We start from the raw sequence: 23190 nt of genomic DNA, 5'->3' as shown, positions 1-23190 counted from the left end.
GGGGTAAAGCATAAATGGTCTGTACAGGTTTAAGGGCATAATATAGTAGCACAGGGAGAAAGCACAGAAAAGGTGCCCATACACGTTAAGATGCGCTCGCTTGGCGAGGTTGCCAAGCGAGTGGATCTTCTCCCGATATCCCCACCTACGGGTGGGCGATATTGGGCAAATCCAGGCTAATTTGGTTGTTTGGCCCCAGGGCCGTCGAACAACAGTAATAGGCACAATTGGTTCGGGGAACACATCAACGAGCCAATGCGGTCCCTGATCCGACTACATTTTTTAACCTGCCCGATTGATATCTGGCCGATTGCAGGGCAGGCCCATCGTTAGTGCCCCTACACGGGCCGATAAGCTGCCGAATTGGCCACCTAAAGATGTTAAAGCCATTGTCCCTACTACCCTATTACTTGCCTTTTACAGTTACAGAAAATAAATTCCCTTTTACCAGGATAAGAACAGAGGTGTAAAGGTCCCCATACACGGGAAGATTGTAGCTGCCGATATCGGTCCCATGTAGGGGCAGAAACGAGCGGGCTGGCTGACCGATATCTGGCCTGAAATTGGCCAGATATCGATCAGCCAGGTTAAAAAATCCAGTCGGATCGGGGACCGCATCGAACCGACTGCCCCATTGCCGCCTACATAATCCGATCGTTTGGCCCCAGGGCCCTAGGGATCGGATTATTTTTTTTTTTTTAACTTCAAGCTCCCCGATATCGCCCACCTGTAGGTGGGGATATCGGGGGAAGATCCAATCGCTTGGCGATCGCGCCAAGCGAGTGGATCTTACCATGTATGGGGACCTTTACTACTTGCTTTGATGTTCTACAGCCCCAACTGTCCTCTATTCCTATTGTTTTCCCAGAAATAATTAGCATTCAACCCCCATGGAAATACGGTTAACCTATGATAAATATTACAGGTGAACCAAAGCCTTTGGTTGAAATAAGAAAGAGTCAATGGGAGTTGTTGTTGGCTGGTGGCCTCTATAGCTTTTGCCCACTGGAAGGTCCTCTAGGAGGTCCAACCCTGTCTGCACATCAAATGGGATCATTTCCTCACATTAGAAAGAATCACATCCTGTAACAGTTAATAACAAAAGTGAGAATCATCAGAGGCAGGAGAGGGAGCGTGGCCCCATAGGGACATGGAGACACATCTGGGTGGATCAGGATAGATTTGCCGTTCCCTGGGATTTGTTACTAAGCACTGACAAGCCACATGTTTGGGACTACCTGCCTTGTTTATCTGCCATCATTACAGCGAAAGGGAACAGAATATGACAAGTGTATAGCAGAACCAATACAGAGAATAGAGAAATGTATATAATTGCCTTATGGGGTTGATTAATGTTCTGCTGTTAGATATATATATATATATATACAGAACTGGGTCATGAATCAGCCCCATATAGCAATCATATACATTCCTGTATGAAACATGCTATTCTCTGCATTAGTTCTACTGAACATTCATATTCCTGGAAAAATCCCACATCATATGTCATAAGGATTCCCCCCAGAGAACCCTCTATGCATCAATTGGGCTGTTGGCTCTGGAGAACAAGGGAAGACTAGAGAGTCACAGAATCCGAGCACTTTTTGGAAGGATTTGGCTGAAGTGCAGACCTTCTGTGGATTCCTCTGTGTGCAGAACATGGTGGACGTTCCCCACCCTGTTCCCAAAACTTACCATCTGAAAATCCCCAAATTGCCCTATTTCCCTGTACCTGTTATGGCAAGGTAATGCACTGGGCTTGGTGGCCGCCATTTAAACTCCTTTTTTCTATTCTTGGACAGCGATTGCCAACCAATTGAAGTCAGGACCAAATTGGCTGCAGAAAGAAGCTCAAGTGGCCCTACATGGTGACCACCAACCCTACTGCTTAAACCTTCTCGTTAACACAATACTTTACATTTTCCTAGGTTTCCTAGTCCCCAGACAAACATAAAATGGTGGGTCCTTCTGCAGGTGGAAAGCACCACACTAGTGGCAGCATTTCATTTCTTCCTGCCAGAGCCGCATACCCCCATAGGCAGCGCTGGTTTTGCAGAATGGATATATGGAGATAATAAGAGCGAGCCCTACATCAATAGCTCATGTGTGATCTCTGGGAGAAACCATAGCAATGGCACACTAGGTTGAACTAAACTGCTTTTAATGAGGCACGGCGCACAGCCTTAGCGGCACAGAAAGGCACGAATGCTGACAGCCGACACTTGATGTCTCCTCAAGGTTATCATTTATCAGCCCCATTATGCAGCCTGCTTGAAAGCAGCAGAATTTCACCTCTAAAATCTACAGACAAGAGGAAAATCTCATTAAACAACAAAATCTGTGGCTAGCAACGCACTGATCATCACACCATTCTGCTTTTCCACAGATGAACACACACGCCCATTCATCCATTCTCTTTTGTGGTCTTCGCTTTTCCGTCCTGTTTAATGGTCTCCTCCCAGCAACACACCAGCCCACACCAGCCCTAACAGTCTATATTTCCTATTCTCTTCTCCCATATACTTTAGCATTTATTATACCCCTACCCACATGATTTGCACAATCCCAATGTGAATAACTCTGTTTTATTATTATAGCACTACTGCTACTACTGCTAGCATACAGTGTTGGCTGGGCTGGTAGGACACTGGAAAAAACCTGGCGGATCTAGACAACCCAGGCCCGCTAACCCACCCTTCCTGCCCCGCTAACCCACCCTTCCTGCCCCGCTAACCCACCCTTCCTGCCCCGCTAACCCAGCCTTCCGGCCCCGCTAACTCACCCTTCCTGCCCCGCTAACCCAGCCTTCCGGCCCCGCTAACCCACAGCACAACACTATAGGAATAAGCACGTATATATGTACCCACCAGCAGCAGAGCAGGGCCACCATTGGTATTTTGAGTGAGAGCGGGAACACAGGTTGTTTGAAACAAAACTTCATAGAATTAGAATTGTGAAAATAAATTATTTTAGACAAGGTAATTGCACAAAAACAAGAACTACAAAACCAGCCATTCCGAACTTAAGGCCCACATATTAAAAAAGGCCGAACACCCCTCTTGTAGAAAACACTTGCAGCCGACCATTGAGTGAACAGCTCTTCTTCAGGGCTCCATTCTACCCTAAATGATCGTGACTATGGATATGCTAACTTCACATGGAATTGAACAGAATATATATTTTCCATTCTCACATATTCATTGATATATATTTCCTACCACTGAGTCAGTCCCACTTGTCTGCGAGCAGGCAAGAAAAATCATCATTGGAAAGTTTAACTTGCAACAACGTGAAATTGTAAGCAAACCTAACACCTTGAAGTCTGATCAGGCCAAACGATTGGATCACATTGAAGAGATACAGGACATTGGGACCACATCACTCCTTGTTCTGACTTGAATTTTAAACCTGCCTGATCAACATCTGGCCAATTTTCAGCTAGATATCAGTCGGGTAGGCCCATCTGGAGCTGTTGACTTGGTCCATCGGCAGAACTGAAGTTGCTATTTATCCGGAAAGCCATGAGTATTGTCATGCAACATATAAAGGGAAACGTTTGATCACAGCATGTGTGCGCAAGTGTGTCCCATTTAAAGAACCATTTAAAGTACAAGAAAAGAAATGAAAAGAAATGCAGGGGAACAGACACAATGGGAGGTTCTCACAAAGGAACGTGTAAAAGAATTTGTATGGCCACCCTACCTTCATGTAGTGTGCAACAGAATCTGGGATGATAGAACAGTTCTGCGGGGGGGAACGTTGGGCTCAGATAAATTGTCACATGTAGAACAGAAACAAAACATCAGATGAAAAATAAATATTAAGTGCAAAATGCGTTAACAGCTATTAAGGCTTTAAGAACTATCCATGGATGAGGCATGGATATAATGTATTGGAATGCTTTATAAAAAATACAGAAACTAACTTGTTGCATCCAAAACAATGACAGAAAGTTGAGGGCCCACCCTATGAGCTGCTTGGTCTAGCCTGGAGCATTCCATGCCTTTGGCAGAGGCCTTTCTACCGCAATTGATCGGTTTTCTCTGTGCTTCCCAGCCTCATCCCAAGTTAAGTCCTTCATGCTTTCCACCTTTATAGGTTGGCAAGGTCACACTGAATCCCTCATTAAGGGGCTTCTGCTGACGTTCACCAAGGTATACGTCGATTGTCATGGAGCCTAAGGCAGGATTTGGTGGATGCTGTCAGGGGTCAGGGAATCAAAGAAGCAGCTGAGCATCTTGTTGGCCTGTAGAGAGCGAGAGAAATGAGAAAGGATTAGAAAAGATTTGAGGGGAGAAAAAAAAATCCAAGAGACAGATATGGGAGAAGATGAAGTGCAGTAACATGATTAGAAACACAGCACATCTTTCTTATATCTCTCATTGCCCGAGGGTATCGCTGAAAACAGAATTCATTTCTCGCAAATGAAATCAACAAAATAAATACAATTTCTCACAATTGATTCCCTATTTGCCAGCATCTGGTTCGAGTCATGTTTGTGTCATCACATTATGAGGCTGAAGATCTCTGTTGGCTTCAGGGGAAATACCCAATCGGAGCTACGTACCTGGGACTCAGTCTGCGGGTAGAGCACTCCCTCAGTAAGGGTCTCCGCTGGCACATTGCGCCAATCAGCACTGCAAGATAAATAAGGGGATGGACATGGTTACGAATAATCTTTCTGTGTATTTTTAGTTTTACTAAAGCTATTGAGCATTAGAACCTGTGGTTAAAGACATGAGTAACTTGGCTCCAGTTGCATTAGGCACCTGGGAGTAAGACTGGCAATATACCGTATATGCGACTTATATTTGTCCGTGTGTATTGTTTTGTGTGTGTATATATATATGTGTGTGTGTGTATCAAGATTTAGAGTAAATAAATCTGAAGAGAGGCATTGGTGATGGACAATACCATTTTGCTTTTTCCATCGCTACTAAAGGACCTTGCTGTGAGAGCATAGGAAACCATAGGGGCTTGGCTGCTCTTTGGTATTATTAAGGCAGGGTTAGACAGGCCTTCAGAGTAACAGAGAATCTTCTGTTGGGCCCAGGTCCTAGTTTGAATCAGTATAGGAAAATTCCCAATTACCCCCTTATTCCAACCATAAACCTATACAGTGGCTTGCAAAAGTATTCAGCCCCCTTGAACTTTTCCACATTTTGTCACATTACAGCCACAAACATGAATCAATTTTATTGGAATTCCACGTGAAAGACCAATACAAAGTGGTGTACACGTGAGAAGTGGAACGAAAATCATACATGGTTCCAAACATTTTTTACAAATAAATAACTGCAAAGTGGGGTGTGCGTAATTATTCAGCCCCCTTTGGTCTGAGTGCAGTCAGTTGCCCATAGACATTGCCTGATGAGTGCTAATGACTAAATAGAGTGCACCTGTGTGTAATCTAATGTCAGTACAAATACAGCTGCTCTGTGATGGCCTCAGAGGTTGTCTAAGAGAATATTGGGAGCAACAACACCATGAAGTCCAAAGAACACACCAGACAGGTCAGGGATAAAGTTATTGAGAAATTTAAAGCAGGCTTAGGCTACAAAAAGATTTCCAAAGCCTTGAACATCCCACAGAGCACTGTTCCACCGATCATTCAGAAATGGAAGGAGTATGGCACAACTGTAAACCTACCAAGACAAGGCCGGCCACCTAAACTCACAGGCCGAACAAGGAGAGTGCTGATCAGAAATGCAGCCAAGAGGCCCATGGTGACTCTGGGGGAGCTGCAGAGATCTACAGCTCAGGTGGGGGAATCTGTCCATAGGACAACTATTAGACGTGCACTGCACAAAGTTGGCCTTTATGGAAGAGTGGCAAGAAGAAAGCCATTGTTAACAGAAAACCATAAGAAGTCCCGTTTGCAGTTTGCCACAAGCCATGTGGGGGACACAGCAAACATGTGGAAGAAGGTGCTCTGGTCAGATGAGACCAAAATGGAACTTTTTGGCCAAAATGCAAAACGCTATGTGTGGCGGAAAACTAACACTGCACATCACTCTGAACACACCATCCCCACTGTCACATATGGGGGGGCAGCATCATGCTCTGGGGGGGCTTCTCTTCAGGGAAGCTGGTCAGAGTTGATGGGAAGATGGATGGAGCCAAATACAGGGCAATCTTTGAAGAAAACCTCTTGGAGTCTGCAAAAGACTTGAGACTGGGGCGGAGGTTCACCTTCCAGCAGGACAACGACCCTAAACATAAAGCCAGGGCAACAATGGGATGGTTTAAAACAAAACATATCCATGTGTTAGAATGGCCCAGTCAAAGTCCAGATCTAAATCCAATCGAGAATCTGTGGCAAGATCTGAAAACTGCTGTTCCCAAACGCTGTCCATCTAATCTGACTGAGCTGGAGCTGTTTTGCAAAGAAGAATGGGCAAGGATTTCAGTCTGTAGATGTGCAAAGCTGGTAGAGACAAACCCTAAAAGACTTGCAGCTGTAATTGCAGCAAAAGGGGGTTCTACAAAGTATTGACTCAGGGGGCTGAATAATTACGCACACCCCACTTTGCAGTTATTTATTTGTAAAAAATGTTTGGAATCATGTATGATTTTGGTTCCACTTCTCACGTGTACCCCACTTTGTATTGGTCTTTCACGTGGAATTCCAATAAAATTGATTCATGTTTGTGGCTGTAATGTGACAAAATGTGGAAAAGTTCAAGGGGGCCGAATACTTTTGCAAGCCACTGTATATATCCTCTATACCAGGGATCCCCAACCTTTTTTACTTGTGATCCGCACACAGGTGTTAACAGTGTTGTTGAGCCACACAAGCATGAAAAAAGTTCTTTGGGGATGGCAGTGCATTATACATGGTCTTCATGTCTCCAAACTTGCCTCCAAGCCAGAAATGTAAAAATGGGCACCTACTCTGAGTAGGGTTTCCACCTCTCCTGCCCGGGAACTCCGACTGCTTGGGGAAGGAGGAAGTAGAAGAAGCAGCAGACAGGTGGCTTCCACAAAAATCTGGGGGCAGCGTGCCGCCCACTGGCCACATCTACAGTAGGGGCTAGATGCAAGATTTTGACAGCTGTTTAAAGCTCAGTGCAGCCAATCAATAAGGCAGGTAGTTGTGGTGGTTGTAGGGGGCAAAGGCATTGGGGCACACCGCTTCAAAATCCAGCCCTGGTCCCTTTATCCACAGGCCGTATAAGTGTCAGGTGGGGATTGGGTCTTGGCCAGAGGGGCCCACTGGGTTTTTACCCAGTGTCCTGGCAGCCCAGTCTCACCCTGGAAGGCAGGAAGGACTGAGTGGTAAAAGCACAAAAATAAATTGATTTTGAACCTCAAATATGGGCTTGAACCCAACAAGTTAAAAAACCTCTGCTCTAAAGGAAGAGCATGTTTCTTGGCTGAATGTACCAATGTCAAGTAACGTAAAGAAAAATCTAAAACAAAACCTAATTCCATCTTCACTACCGCCCCTATGCTACGTAAGTGCTGCAAGCGCAGACCAATGACATATCTGATGCCAAGCAAAGCTTTATGGCATATCTGCTATTAACCCAGTTCTCACATAAAGGCGCTATTGTTTGGAGAGCGTTCCACATGCGTACGCTTAATTTCTACCTCTCAGCTCCTGTGCAATTTTATTTTCTTTAGGGTGGGTAAAAATAAAGCCTCCTATTACATTCATTTCTCTCCTTTTGTCTCTTCTTGTGGTGATCAGAACTCGTCAGGGTAGAAGTGAAATACCTCCACTTTGGCTGATACCCTGCGTTTAAGCAATGCCTGGCCTAGTTTTGCTCTGCAGCTGGCTATAACTCACGGCTTTGAGGCTGGCGGTGCTGAGAGATATAAGAACTAGGGAGGGGGCATCCGAGGAGCTCCTATCAACCCCCTTTTCCTGACAGAATTGTAAAAAAAGCCAAGAGAGCCTCCCGCTGGGATTGACACAGCCTCCTGTCACACAGTCTGTTCCCTGCTGCCTTGCCGCCCTATAGGCACTATACGCGCTTGCCTGTATATACTGTATATGGGGTTACATCTAGATGTAGATTGTAAGCTCTTTTGGGCAGGGCTCGCTTCGCCTCTTGTATCGGTTATTGATTGCTTTATATGTTACTCTGTATGTCCAATGTATGTAACCCACCTATTTTACAGCGCTGCGGAATATGTTGGCGCTTTATAAATAAATGTTAATAATAATAATAATGTATATGCCTGACCAGAAATAGGCGTCCATTTGTCACTGACAGTAGAATTAATCCATTACGGTCAGTTTGCCAAGCTCTGCAGGAAGACAAAGCTGGATTGTGAGGTACCTGCCAAAGCAGGATGGGGTTAGCACAGTCTTGGCCGTTGTTACTTACCAGCAGAGTTTTGTTCATTCAAAAATGGAAAGAAAAATCAATTTACTGACTTACAAATATTTGTAATTAAAAGGGAATTCTAGTTATTCAAAGCAGAAGGAATCCTGGAAAGGAAATCTTGCGGAATATATACAATTGGCTGATCAGAGCCCACTACAGACTTTACTGGGACTCATCAGTGTAGGGCAGGGTCTTTCCTGTCTGTCCATACACTTATGAGAAAGGCCTGTGCTGCACTGATGAGGCCCAACAAGTGCAGAACTGGTCTGTAGTTGGGATCTGATCAGCAACTGCCCTGGCTGTGCTTTAAACCCCCATCAGCCTATAGCTTATTACATTAAAATGGACATTTTAGGTGTCAAACTGGGTTTCCATCCCAAGATTCCTGCTGTTTTGCATGCTGAGGAGCAGAGGGTCTCCTGGCTCCAAATGCACATTTGCCCCTTGCGATGACCTATATGCACTGAGGTTTGATTGGGTTTGTGCCAATTAAAAATAATGAACAAATAATCTTATCGGTTGCTGTGGGTAACCTAGGTCTCCACCTATGTTAGTTAAATGGGGCCATGCAACAACACAAGTGGGTTATCTTAGCCAATCAGCAATTAGCTCTGTAAGTCAACTTACACCCTTCTGGATGTTGCTGAACTAAGTTGTAGTAAAACTAGGGTACTGCAGGCTAACCTGGATATCTAGTTAGCTGTTATGTGTACATACGCTGGTGTAAAGTAGCATTAATATTAGTGAATATCCCCACAGCCTTTCTGCAGCAATGAGAGGGTTAAACAGCGTGCCAATGCCCTTGATACCAGGCAGGAGGGTGCCGCTGGCACATACTGGTGCTGCTCTGCTACATCTTTTAAGTCATGGAAACCCAGACGCGCCATCTAATCTCTGGCACAACAAAAGCTTTCCATAACCGGATTTTCCGAACGCATAATCCATCAAGGGGAACTGTGCCTTCCTTCCATTAAATCCACTCCGTGCCATGCTGCAGTTTAACCCCTCACTGGCTCTGAATCCCAAGTACAAGGCCATGAAATGTTCTCACGTGGTACCGGCCACTTTACCTAGCGCTTGGGTCACGGTGCTGGCCTTTGTTAGAAGCACATGAGTCAGCTAATAGGAGCTGCCGGCAGCCCCACCGAGACCTTTGTGCCTTGAATACAAATGGGCTCCCTGCATTTCTTTCTTATTAAATCAAAAATGTTTTTTTTGCTATTGGGTCTGAGTGCTTCTGTTAACTCTTTTATTGCTGCTCCGACATCATGATTTTTTTTTCTGGTGGTTATAAATATAAAGGGATTTTATTGGGCATATTTAGTCCTATGAAAATTGTTATGAAAAGGTGGATATTAATTTATTTAGTGTAAATTCGTTGCAAATGACTCTACTCTATAACTGAACGTTACGCCACAAAGCGAATATGTGCATTTATCTAAGAGTGCCGTTCCCTTAAAGAGAGTAAAAAGCATTACAACCCCTTTTTCTCTGAGGTATTTTATTTGGCACGCCTCCCCAATATCTGGGGTCCCAAAAAATTCACCAGGGCCGGTTATTTAGCTGAGGATGCCCTATTTTTAGAACTATTTGCATTTACTAACTTGATTTGAGCAGACGTACTACCCATGTCAGGCCTGGGCTGAAATGCAAAATAGGCCCTGGCATTTCAAGTACTCAGAGACCCAAACAGCCCCCCACCAGCCCAATAAATAGTGACTGTCTATGGCATCTTACAGCAGCCCCTCTGGCATTTGCCAGAACCCACAGATTGCCAGTCCGGCACTGTTCCATATACATATGAGAGTTTTAACCCAAGCTAACGGCTCAGTGCTGTACCCACTGGGAGATCCTCTGGGAGACTTACAGATAAACCTAAACTTCTTGTCCAACCTATTTAGAATTGCACAGCATCGTCATACCCGAAGGCCCATAGCCAAGTGATAGAACGCTTGCTTTGTTATGCTTATCAACAAAGCATTTGCAAGATATGGCCTACTATTTCCCATTTCCAGCCACTCCAGCGAGCCGTATCTGGCACTTCTGGGATCCTAGTGCCACGCATCTCATCCTACTGACCAAGTGCAATCTGGCTTGTGGCTCATAGCCCAGTTGCTCCAGTCAGTAGGATATGGAATTTCTGTCATGTTATTTCTGCCCATGCAAGTGAACTAAATTGACTCCCCAGTTTTCTCCAAAACTTACCTTTTGGTTCTAGCTCAGCCACATGTGTTTGCACTAGCACGTGTATATAGGCACCTGTACCTCACTCATAGTGCCGGGGTGGAGGTGGGATTGGCAGGGAGAGATCAGGCTATAACATAAGCTGCTCCAGGCTGCTGTACGTGGTACAATAGCACTACAGTCTCACCCACATTATGCACCAAGGGGGCTGGGAATTATTCTTTTTCCCAACTGCAGACATACCACAAGCTACAAATCCCTACTGTCAGCTGTTAGAGCTCACAAGCAGTGCCAGTTTGTATACAAATATGCCAGTATCTGCATGTATTTCATTCTGTATAGAGCGGGAGCACAGGCAGATAAACACAAGCCCGTCCTAATCTCCCAGATCCACCTGTGCTCCTCGCTGATCCACCTGCGCGCCTCTGTACATCCCTAAAAACCAGCACAGTCGGGCGCCCTAAATACAGCACCGCAAAGCTGCTGAGCAACTAGAATCCATAAATGCACTTCAAAAGGACAAAGTTGCTATGTAAAAAAAAAATCATACAATTTTATTTTCTTCCAAAAACACAGTTAACCGTTGCTGGGTAAACTGAGCGTCGCTGTGCAAATAGCTGCATTTTACACATGATACGGTTATTAAAGTGGGTACGTGTCTCACAGTTTTGTACTTTTAGGACGTATATATTCTATTGCTGTTTTACCCCTGTGCTTACCTGTTCATTAATGATGGAAAGCAAGCGACTGCATTGTCCCGCTGGGCGGCCACTACCAGGCAGGGCCCTTCTGTCAGCAGCTTTACCTGAAATGATACAGATATGGAGGCAGAATGAATGTGTGAGTTCAGTTGGTCACGTATAACGGGATATTTCTGGTACTTAAGACAATGTCAGCATAGAATGAATGAATCTCTCTGTATAGGCTATGTGAAAGCCTAAGGGATTGTCTCTGCTGCAGATATTGCTATTTACATTCTATGCCTGGGCATGAGGGCTGTAGGAGGATAAACGGATCCTAGTGGTCAGCCAGTAACAGTGACAATGGCTGCTTAGGCTAAAGCTGAGCCAGTAACACCTTCATAGCAGCTATGGGGAAAGAACTAATAATCTAAAATGGAATCATAGCCTGCCCCTAAACTGCCCCACTCCCCATATATTTATCTACTGCCACTTCTACCATTTAACTACAGTTGCTCTAAATTCCTACTACAAGCTTCTTTGTTTAAAAACATATTTAAAGGGGAGGTAAAGCCAAATATTATGGATGCACTGAATCCAGGATTCGGCTAAATTCGACCTTCTTCACTATAGGGGATGCAAGTGCTCTCCCTTAGTGCTCCCTTAGTGCCCCCGGGGTTGCTGTTCTTTGCACGGAGTGTACCCCCCGTCCACCTTTCTTTAAACCTGTGCTGCCCATGCAATGGGTTAAATGCAAAAAAATGGCCGATTGTGGCTCTGTGGACGCCTGGGGCATGGTATATGACCCCCTATATAGGGCCTATTGTTTCATATATAGGATAAATAGAGCCTATTTGCTAGTCATTATTATACCTTAGCAGTTGAGTAATTCCCAGGGCTGTACATGTCTGCCACAAGCTGGCCCTGTGATTGGTCAAACCCTGTAAGCCGTGCTGCTGTGATATGGAACTCTTTGCTTTTCAACTGTTCTAGTGTGCGGATGTAGGGTGGGGAAGCGCCACGGAGCATATGGGCTGGGAACAGTAGGCAGGTTGTCTGGCAGAGGGCACTAGTAAAGGGCAAATCTGAAAATGAAATAAAATAATAATTAGAAACTTTTGTTAATATATTCTGCAACAATTAAGTGTATTATCTTTAATTCAAAAAGTGCTAATTTATTCATCTGCTCTGTACAAATGGCAATCCCTTCAACAAAGCGGCACAGCTCAGCAAAATCTCATAAAACAAGGGGATTTGGTCCGGCCAAGCTATCATTATTATCCTTTATTTATATAGCGCCAACATATTCCCCAGCTACAGAGTTTGTACATCAGTCCCTGCCAAGCCGCAAGATATCCTGGAATTCATCACAACCCTGAAATGCTCTCAGTCCATCGCTACCAAGCAGTTCCGGCTCTGACTGAGAAGCATATGTGCCTGCATTCATTATCACACTGCTGTTTTGTTTTCTGAATTAAACAGCCTTCAAATAACTTTAATTTCTTTGGTTATACAGGGACCCTATACATAATGAATAGCGCAAAAACTTGCAAACACACTGTACCCATATAATGGTGGGGGTTAGCTAAGTTAAGGCTTGATGTTAGTTTTCCCATAGTGAGTTTATTGCTGTTAGTTACCCAAGTTCAGTTGCAGTCCTCACATATTCCCGCAGGTAGTTGAATGTAAACCTTTCAATAAAGGCAGGGTCGGACTGGGGGGTGCCCCTTCCCGACATCCTCCCCTGAATGTGCATAAGTGAAACGCGTCACAGGAGGACACCAGTATCCCGGCGGCCCAGTCCAACCATGATTAAAGGTACAAAATTCGCTCCTTGCACTTCTGTATAGTTTTGCTCAGTGCCGTTCAGTCCATCCTACCTTGCAATCTGAATTAACTGCTGCTAAGCCTATTAACCGCGGCGCTACCACCTGGTCAGGACGTGGTGGTTGCTCCAGGGTTCTCCAGCATCAACAGGCTCAGTACACTCGCACCTAAAGTATCGGGTGCAATGTCACCAGAAATGATGGCAGAAGGAATTCTATGCAATTACTTACGATTTGCAAAAAAGGTGTGGTAATTTTGGCAAATCGGACACAACTGTGGTTTTGCGGGAAAAACCTGGCGATTGCACTCAAAATTTCACTTTGCTCACTGCACTCATAGGACTTGCAGGGTCAGACTGGCCCACTGGTAAAAATCCCAGTGGTCCTCGGTCCTGTTGGACCTTGTTGCCTGCCCATAATTAATTTGGAAACAAAATTAAAGATTACCATGCATTCCACACTGGAACTGGTGCGGCCTGATTGATGACAGGAGGCCCGGACTGGCAATCTGTGGGTTCTGGCAAATGCCAGAGGGGCTGCTGTAAGATGCCATAGACAGTCACTATTTATTGTGCTGCGGGGGGCTGTTTGGGCCTCTGTGTACTTGAAATGCCAGGGCCTATTTTGAATCTCAGTTCAGGCCTGGTGGGACCTGGGTACCTGGTGGGCCAAAGGAACCCCACTCTAACACTGCCTATTTTATTATGCTATTGAGCAGACAGCATGTCAGAATAATATGCCAGACAAGAATGATTCACTCAAAATACATTCAGACTCAAACTATGCATGCAGCTGGGGCCAAGAGCCCGTGGGCTCATACATTACTTATTTTGCCTATGAGCGATCCTGCCCTGATGTCACACGCTATTGGCTGGCCAGTTGCTGCTTTCCCTGAAAGACTTGCCTAACTGTATCCGTGTCCATAAATGATCCCTGCTTCTAGTCACAGAAATGCTAATAAACGAGGCTGAGCGAAGTGATTTGCATGTTAATAAAGCGGATACATATCATAAGGCGATGTCAATAGGGTGCAGTAAGGTCTGAGCTGAACCTTCACAAGGGCAATTGCTAATAAAGTGGTCCTGCTGATCCGCTGTGCTTCGTTATTCTGATGAACAATTTTATTTTTAAACATGGCAATCAATATTCAGAACACTCTGATCTGTGCCAGTTCATTTCAGCACATGGGCTGTCAACTGCCGGAAATGTCTGTTAATCTCTCTGTTATTTTGGTTTAAAAGGAAAATAGCCTTTATTTAGGCTGAGCTGCTAATGAAGAAGCCCCTGAAACCAACCCTCCTACTGTCTCCTACTGAAAACACATCAGAACCCCTGTTAGGGTGAAGACACACCGGGCGATTAGTCGCTGCAACGTTTTAAAAAGGTGCACCACAGTCTCAGCGACTTATAATTTAGTCTATGGCAGCTAAATCGTAGATTTAAATCATAGCCGCAACGACTAATTGCCCAATGGTGGTTCCCAAAACTGTTGGGCTCTAGAAGCAGTGGGGGTCAGTCTCAGTATCAGGGTACAATTTGGGGTGACAATGCCCATTTGTTCTCCTAGATACACCCGAAAGCCCAGCTTGAAGGTCAGTTAGGGTAAGGTTTGGGGGGTAAACAATGTGAATATGTAACTATGACTGATACACTGATAGTTTCCTGTATCTATGGAAGTCAGATTAAACTTGAAAAGCCAAGTGAAAAGAGTGGCCAAGACAAGCCCTATCTTAAAATGCCCCCCTTGCCACAGTGAGAGGGTGGTGCAGGGGGGGATATAGTGACAGGAGGTGCCATGCAACAGTAACCACACCATTGTGTGTCAGCCTAGCTACTGGAATTACAAAGCTGAACTAGGGGTAGGCAGGTAGAAGACAAAGCTGAACTAGGGGTAGGCAGGCAGAAGACAAAGCTGAACTAGGGGTAGGCAGGCAGAAGACAAAGCTGAACTAGGGGTAGGCAGGTAGAAGACAAAGCTGAACTAGGGGTAGGCAGGCAGAAGACAAAGCTGAACTAGGGGTAGGCAGGTAGAAGACAAAGCTGAACTAGGGGTAGGCAGGCAGAAGACAAAGCTGAACTAGGGGTGGGCAGGCAGAAGACAAAGCTGAACTAGGGGTGGGCAGGCAGAAGACAAAGCTGAACTAGGGGTAGGCAGGCAGAAGACAAAGCTGAACTAGGGGTGGGCAGGCAGAAGACAAAGCTGAACTAGGGGTGGGCAGGCAGAAGACAAAGCTGAACTAGGGGTAGGCAGGCAGAAGACAAAGCTGAACTAGGGGTGGGCAGGCAGAAGACAAAGCTAAACTAGGGGTAGGCAGACAGAAGACAAAGCTGAACTAGGGGTAGGCATGTGTGTCTAGCCCTCCCACCCTCTGTTGCACCCTAGTCCTGCGCATTTTTAAAAACAGGTCCCATACCTGTAGTTGGTTTCTTTCAGGTCCAGACTAGAATTTTAACTACATAGAGGCCCAAACAGTGACTGTCTGTAGCATCTTACAGCAGCCCCTCTGGCATTTGCCAGAATCCACAGATTGCCACTCTTTATTGGGCTGGTGGGGGGCTGCTTGGGACTCTATGTACTTGGAATGCCAGGGCCTATTTTGAATCCCAATTGGGACCTGGGTGGGGATGGGTAGATGATTGCGGCATACTTGCTTACATCTGTAAGGGAGGGGCCTAAAGAAATGTAGGGTTTTAAAAGGGGATTAGAAAATCCTAAAGAAAACTGTGGTTGTTGCTTGTGCCGTTGTTAAACTGCAAGCTCCAAGTTCGTCTAACTGCTGATGACAAAGGAACACTGAATAACATCAGGATGAACATCCCAGGCTGAACACCATCAGCCTGATGTAAGGCCCCCACTTTTTTGTATTATAATAACACTCAGTATAAATGTCCCATTAATCCAAAGCTGGAACATCTCTGCTTATCTGTCTGATACAGGAGCTTGGGATAAGAGACAGAAAGAGAAAGCTCACAGTATCTCCCACACAATGTGAGCTAGCCCTGCCAAGGAGGGAGAACTTGGGGGGCCTCCGGCACTTGCTGAACAATAACAGCTGCCCAGCTGAGGACGAATGGAGCTCAAGTTCAGCAACAGATGGAGAGCTGCAGGTCCTCTACTCCATCCTTAGACTTCTGTCTGTTTCATATCTGCAGACATCTGTCTCTGCCTTTTATGTGAAGTAGGAGCTTCAGTTTTACAAATAATCTCTGGTGGATGTCTCTTCTCTAAAGCAAGAGTGGGCTTGACCCTACCATATTAAAATTAGAAATTAACATTTTTGTGCCTAATATCGATAAAAATGATGGGGGTAGAGTTTATTGTGTAAACAGAAAATGATTTTTCGGAATCTATTTTTGCTGCAAAACTTCTTCTGTAGGTGAAGGAAGGGTTAACAGAAAAGTGCTAGCGGTTCTAGGCTGTTAGCCGGGGATGAAGTTGAGTTGTACAGCTGTGTGACTGACTATAGAAGCTGACACTAGCGTGCGTCATAAGTGTACGGCACACGTGTTCCTGTGTATGTGACTTGCATTTTCCATACACCCGGCGGATAAGCTGCAGGATTCTTTGCCACTGTCACTGCTAATAAAGTCACTTGTGTCTGCAACTCTGAAGCTTAACCCTGCCTGAGACATTGCATGGCAAGCAGCTCCCACTGAATTACCTGGAAGGAACTGACCTCAGCACTAGCTAATAACTATATGTATTATATTTATCTTTCTCCTCTGGGTTGGTATCCATACATCAAGGTTGGGTAACATGGGGCCTATACATGTTGGTGAAGTACAACTGCCAGGACCCTGACTTCTGGGGGATACTGATCATTTTAGTCCAATGGTATCTGTAGGTTGCCTATCCTTGCAATACACAGTGGGTATATGCGGCACAAGTGTTTTGTTATCACTTGGAAGTCAGACCAATTGTATCTTTTCCACATTAGATTAAATTCCTAATTTGCAAACCAACCTAATAATTTGGGTTTAGCTGGCCATACACATGAAGATCTCATTGTCTGGTGGTGGAGCAAACTGAGCTTCTTTAATTGTTTGCCTTGGAACATAGAACAGATGGGGCCCTGTGCATCACCAATGGAATTTTCCAGTCAGCAAAACTCCATCACCAGCTGATGTCCAACTCATATCTTTTATCCATACATGGGAAATTAAGTTAGAAATCTGAACATAACCCCCATCATATGATCTTTTGTTAGCCTAGATCAGGGCTGTCCAACTGGAGGTCTGTATGTGGATTTTTATGGCCCTGAGTCTGCTCAGAGGCTCCATAGACTTCACTATATGACATGATCATTTTAATTGAATCCAGCCTCCGACACACTGTCTAAGCATAATTGGCCCACTACTTGAAATGAGTTGGACGGCACCGTCCTAGATAGATGGGCAGGTGGAATGATTTTGAATTATGTTGCAAGTTTTACCTAGAGTTGGCAGATCCATTCTACGCACTGGGTTCTTTGCTGTCTGGCGTTGTGATCGGCTACTAACCAGTATGTCACTAGTCAGCCTTGGAATCTGTGGAAGAGTGAGAATATGGATTCAAAAAAAGCACTAAAAAGCATTCTGTGAAAATCTGGAAGCTGCCCCATCAAACCCAGTGGTTTCCCATACAACATATTCTGCAAATCACTTTCCCAACAGTCGGCTGTGGAAGATATTAAATGCAGGTGAAGAGGACATAACCTGAGGGACAATTTATTTGACCATGTTCCGCCTTCCAGTGCATTCTGTGTTCTTGGCTCTTTAGTAGGATTTCTTGTATTACAGTATCTAATCGAATTATGTCTAAAACAACTGGACTTTTCTGAGTTTTCTTGAAAACATTTCATCACTTCAAATGAGTGGTAGGGAATTTCCCGGCATTTAAACACTTGAGGGATAAGTGGTGAGTTTTCAAGAAAACTCAGAAAAGTCCAGTTGTTTTAGACATAATTCTACTAGATACTGTATATCATGTCCTGGATCAATGAGAATTTTCCTGGACAGATTTCTTGCATTTTTTCCAAAAAAAAAATCATTTTGAAGAGAGAAAGAGCTTTCATATCTGCATCTAGCGGTTTTGCTGCATGAAGCAGAATTTGTATCACAAATTTTTTTATCTGGAAATCTTTAGGAGGAATAGCACAGGGATATTTGTTCACCAATAGTCAAGCATCAGGGCGATACAATTGTAGAGAGGCCCTTCGCTGTCAAGACCATGAAGTTCTATATGCGGTACTGTCCAGAATATCAAAGTTAGCCCCAAATGTAATGTACAGTGGTGTGAAAAACTATTTGCCCCCTTCCTGATTTCTTATTCTTTTGCATGTTTGTCACACTTAAATGTTTCTGCTCATCAAAAACCGTTAACTATTAGTCAAAGATAACATAATTGAACACAAAATGCAGTTTTTTAATGAAGGTTTACGTTATTAAGGGAGAAAAAAAACTCCAAATCTACATGGCCCTGTGTGAAAAAGTGATTGCCCCCCTTGTTAAAAAATAACTTAACTGTGGTTTATCAATTTCAATTTTCAATTTCAATATCAATTTCTGTAGTCACCCCCAGGCCTGATTACTGCCACACCTGTTTCAATCAAGAAATCACTTAAATAGGAGCTACCTGACACAGAGAAGTAGACCAAAAGCACCTCAAAAGCTAGACATCATGCCAAGATCCAAAGAAATTCAGGAACAAATGAGAACAAAAGTAATTGAGATCTATCAGTCTGGTAAAGGTTATAAAGCCATTTCTAAAGCTTTGGGACTCCAGCGAACCACAGTGAGAGCCATTATCCACAAATGGCAAAAACATGGAACAGTGGTGAACCTTCCCAGGAGTGGCCGGCCAACCAAAATTACCCCAAGAGTGCAGAGACAACTCATCCAAGGGGCCACAAAAGACCCCAGGACAACATCTAAAGAACTGCAGGCCTCACTTGCCTCAATTAAGGTCAGTGTTCACGACTCCACCATAAGAAAGAGACTGGGCAAAAACGGCCTGCATGGCAGATTTCCAAGGCGCAAACCACTTTTAAGCAAAAAGAACATTATGGCTCGTCTCAATTTTGCTAAAAAACATCTCAATGATTGCCAAGACTTTTGGGAAAATATCTTGTGGACCGACGAGACAAAAGTTGAACTTTTTGGAAGGTGCGTGTCCCGTTACATCTGGCGTAAAAGTAACACAGCATTTCAGAAAAAGAACATCATACCAACAGTAAAATATGGTGGTGGTAGTGTGATGGTCTGGGGTTGCTTTGCTGCTTCAGGACCTGGAAGGCTTGCTGTGATAGATGGAACCATGAATTCTACTGTCTACCAAAAATTCCTGAAGGAGAATGTCCGGCCATCTGTTCGTCAACTCAAGCTGAAGCGATCTTGGGTGCTGCAGCAGGACAATGACCCAAAACACACCAGCAAATCCACCTCTGAATGGCTGAAGAAAAACAAAATGAAGACTTTGGAGTGGCCTAGTCAAAGTTCTGACCTGAATCCTATTGAGATGTTGTGGCATGACCTTAAAAAGGCGGTTCATGCTAGAAAACCCTCAAATAAAGCTGAATTACAACAATTCTGCAAAGATGAGTGGGCCAAAATTCCTCCAGAGCGCTGTAAAAGACTCGTTGCAAGTTATCGCAAACGCTTGATTGCAGTTATTGCTGCTAAGGGTGGCCCAACCAGTTATTAGGTTCAGGGGGCAATTACTTTTTCACACAGGGCCATGTAGGTTTGGATTTTTTTTCTCCCTAAATAATAAAAACCCTCATTTAAAAACTGCATTTTGTGTTTACTTGTGTTATCTTTGACTAATAGTTAAATGTGTTTGATGATCAGAAACATTTTGTGTGACAAACATGCAAAAGAATAAGAAATCCGGAAGGGGGCAAATAGTTTTTCACACCACTGTATACCCTCTAGAAATGCAATCAAATCAGTGTGCCGGGAATGGTCATTCCATATCCAGGACAATAAGTGCTTTCAAAAGTCACCTAAATAATCAGTGAAATAGTAAATCTATAATTAAACTGAAGTGGAAAGCTAGTTATTAAAAAAAGCAGCCCCCCTGCACTAGTGATGTGTGGGCCAGGAAAAACTTAACCTGCGTCCAACCATAACCTGCAAAACTTTAACCCGCACCCAACTGTAACACGAAAAATGTTGCCATTTTAGGACCTGTGTCCATCTTGTACCCACGTCTTTTAACACTAACCTGCCTGACTTAAGGGTAAACCTGCAGGTCCCATAAGTTGCTGGTCAACTCACACATCACTACTCTACACTCCTGGGCCCCCTTGTAGGGTCTGCTTCCTTTGTAGTTACACCCTTGGCAAAAGTACATGTTTTGTACTCCCCTACGTTATGCTTGAGACATCACCAGCACCGTGCACATGGCGTATGATAAATATGGCCCTGATGATATATATATATACACATAGGTGCTTCAGTTTTTGCCTCCTGATGAAAGTCCCAGTGGGGACTGAAATGTTGAGGCTTGCTATGTTCATTTTGCTCCTTTTTTCTCAATAAATATCATTTTATATACACTTGTATGAAATCCTGTGTGTGCTGGCATTCCTCCTGCAATATTTTAGTTTATATGGCTCTTGCGCCCAGGTTGTATTTCTTGTTAGTGGTGTGCACCATTATGATCTGTCTCTCTCTTGTTAGTGGTGTGCACCATTATGATCTCTCTCTCTCTCTTGTTAGTGGTGTGCACCATTATGATCTGTCTCTCTCTCTTGTTAGTGGTGTGCACCATTATGATCTCTCTCTCTCTCTTGTTAGTGGTGTGCACCATTATGATCTCTCTCTCTTGTTAGTGGTGTGCACCATTATGATCTCTCTCTTGTTAGTGGTGTGCACCATTATGATCTCTCTCTCTCTCTTGTTAGAGGTGTGCACCATTATGATCTCTCTCTCTCTTGTTAGTGGTGTGCACCATTATGATCTCTCTCTCTCTTGTTAGTGGTGTGCACCATTATGATCTCTCTCTCTCTCTCTTGTTAGAGGTGTGCACCATTATGATCTCTCTCTCTCTCTTGTTAGTGGTGTGCATCATTATGATCTCTCTCTCTCTCTTGTTAGTGGTGTGCACCATTATGATCTCTCTCTCTCTTGTTAGTGGTGTGCACCATTATGATCTCTCTCTCTCTTGTTAGTGGTGTGCACCATTATGATCTCTCTCTCTCTTGTTAGTGGTGTGTACCATTATGATCTCTCTCTCTCTTGTTAGAGGTGTGCACCATTATGATCTCTCTCTCTCTTGTTAGTGGTGTGCACCATTATGATCTCTCTCTCTCTCTTGTTAGTGGTGTGCACCATTATGATCTCTCTCTCTCTTGTTAGTGGTGTGCACCATTATGATCTCTCTCTCTCTCTTGTTAGTGGTGTGCACCATTATGATCTCTCTCTCTCTCGTTAGTGGTGTGCACCATTATGATCTCTCTCTCTCTCTCTCTCCGAGAGGTTCCGATTTGGTTCGGCCAGGATCGTGGATTTGGCGCAATCCAAATCCTGCAGAAAAAGGCCGAATCTTGTCAGAATCCTGAACCGAATCGTGGATTCGGTGCATCCCTAATATAAAGGCAAATTAGGAGAAAGTTTGATATTCCACCTTGCTTTTGTGTATCCACTTCTGAATAACTGTTAGTTGTGTTATGCCAAAGGAACAAACCGACTACTTGTATCATCCATTCCACCTGGCTGTGCCTATGTATGCAGATAATCAGGTTACTGACCACTTTTATGACATCTTTTAGTTTGAAAGTGCAACAGGGCATTGTTGTGTGTATAGTGTCAGTCACGATAAAACCCATCAACATTTCATATATGTTATATACCATGTATAGAGAACATAAACAATGAACTGCTGATCCTTTATGGCCAAAGCAGTTAATACGTGCTTTCATATTCTATATATATATATAAAATTATATTTCAACTACTACTATGCACTATAAAGAAGGTACAAACTGTGTGCTGAAGGCTAAGTAAATCCATTACATATTAATGTATGGAGAAATATCTTCCCAGCAGATAATTAGTCCAGAAGGCAGTCAGGCCAACCAAAAATATCAGCATATGATACGTCTTGTTCTTTTCTTGCATCTATTTCAGTAAGTCTCATAGTACACGAAGAAAGCTGTCTTGTTCCTTCAAATCTGGCCAAAGCCATTGATTTATCAAGCCCTGCCAGTGTTAACTCTTAGTATGACAGAAAGGCACAGATAATTACAAGGCAGCACAAGCCCTAGAGTAGTAAATCCCTAATGTCTTGCCATTGGGAACTTAGGCCGATTAAGAGGTACTGAGCTCTGATGTCCCAATGCTCTGGGGATTAGAAGTGACTGTGGTCTGGCCACTGGGATCACTGGGGTTTGCTTGACTCCGAGCACCACTTATCTTATGCTTTGCTGGTTATTTATGAAACTGCACTCAGCCCTGAAAAAGGCAATGGGAGAAAAGTGCTCCACTAAATCTAGGCCAAAGACTAGAGAGATTTATAGCTGCACGGCATCAGCAAAGTGAGTACTATTAGCCATATTATACTCCTGTCTCTGATTCATCCCGGTGGCAACAGAGAGGGAATATATCCGTATTTCCATCAAAGTTTAATTTTAGGTTATTTTTAGATGAGTCTTCTATTTATAGAATTAAGGTCTCCCTTTTCCTTGCAACATTCCACCTACTTATTATTAAAAGGATGTCAACCTCCTTTTCCATATTCTGTTGCATTTATCCAGACACTCCTTAAAGGAGAAGGAAAGGTGAAAACTAAGGAAGCTTTATCAGAAAGGTCAGGTAAATACAGCCTTAAGCATTTACAGTAATGCTGCACTATCAAAAGAAACACAGGATTTCTTGTCTATTTTTTTGTAAACATGATGTTCCAGTGTCTGACTTCCTCTCTCAGAAACAGCCCTAATTCCCGGGGCCAGAGTCTGCGCAATTCTCTCCTCTATCCTGCTCCCCCCTCCCACCAGAATGTTAAGAACTCCCTCCCTCTCCTGCTCCCCCCTCCCCTCTCCCACCAGAATGCTTAGAACTCCCTCCCCCTCCCTTAGGAATGTATGATCTCAGCTATAACAGCTAGAGACTGCAGAAAGGAAGCTACTTAAAATGGCAGCTGCTATCTTAAGCAAACAGAGAAAGCTTCTGAAGCTGTTTACT

The 23190-nt window shown here is 44.1% G+C and overlaps 1 protein-coding gene across 1 annotated transcript in view; it reads right to left on the bottom strand.

The window, feature by feature from the left end:
* Positions 1–2920: 2920 nt before the first annotated feature.
* The window catches only part of c16orf71 (chromosome 16 open reading frame 71), a 78178-nt gene continuing 57908 nt past the window's right edge, over positions 2921–23190 (bottom strand). The window contains exons 27-31 of the mRNA XM_002932457.5: positions 17460–17553; positions 12074–12285; positions 11240–11325; positions 4568–4637; positions 2921–4246 (exon numbers count right to left, since the gene is read on the bottom strand). Of these exons, the coding sequence (XP_002932503.3) occupies positions 4178–4246; positions 4568–4637; positions 11240–11325; positions 12074–12285; positions 17460–17553 (531 nt within the window). The 3' untranslated portion in view covers positions 2921–4177. The remainder of the gene's footprint in view (positions 4247–4567; positions 4638–11239; positions 11326–12073; positions 12286–17459; positions 17554–23190) is intronic.

The sequence above is a fragment of the Xenopus tropicalis genome, chromosome 9 (genome assembly GCF_000004195.4).
Source record: "Xenopus tropicalis strain Nigerian chromosome 9, UCB_Xtro_10.0, whole genome shotgun sequence".
NCBI lineage: Eukaryota > Metazoa > Chordata > Amphibia > Anura > Pipidae > Xenopus > Xenopus tropicalis.
Note: the sequence above shows the minus strand (reverse complement) of the source record. Positions and strands in the feature narration are given on the sequence as shown.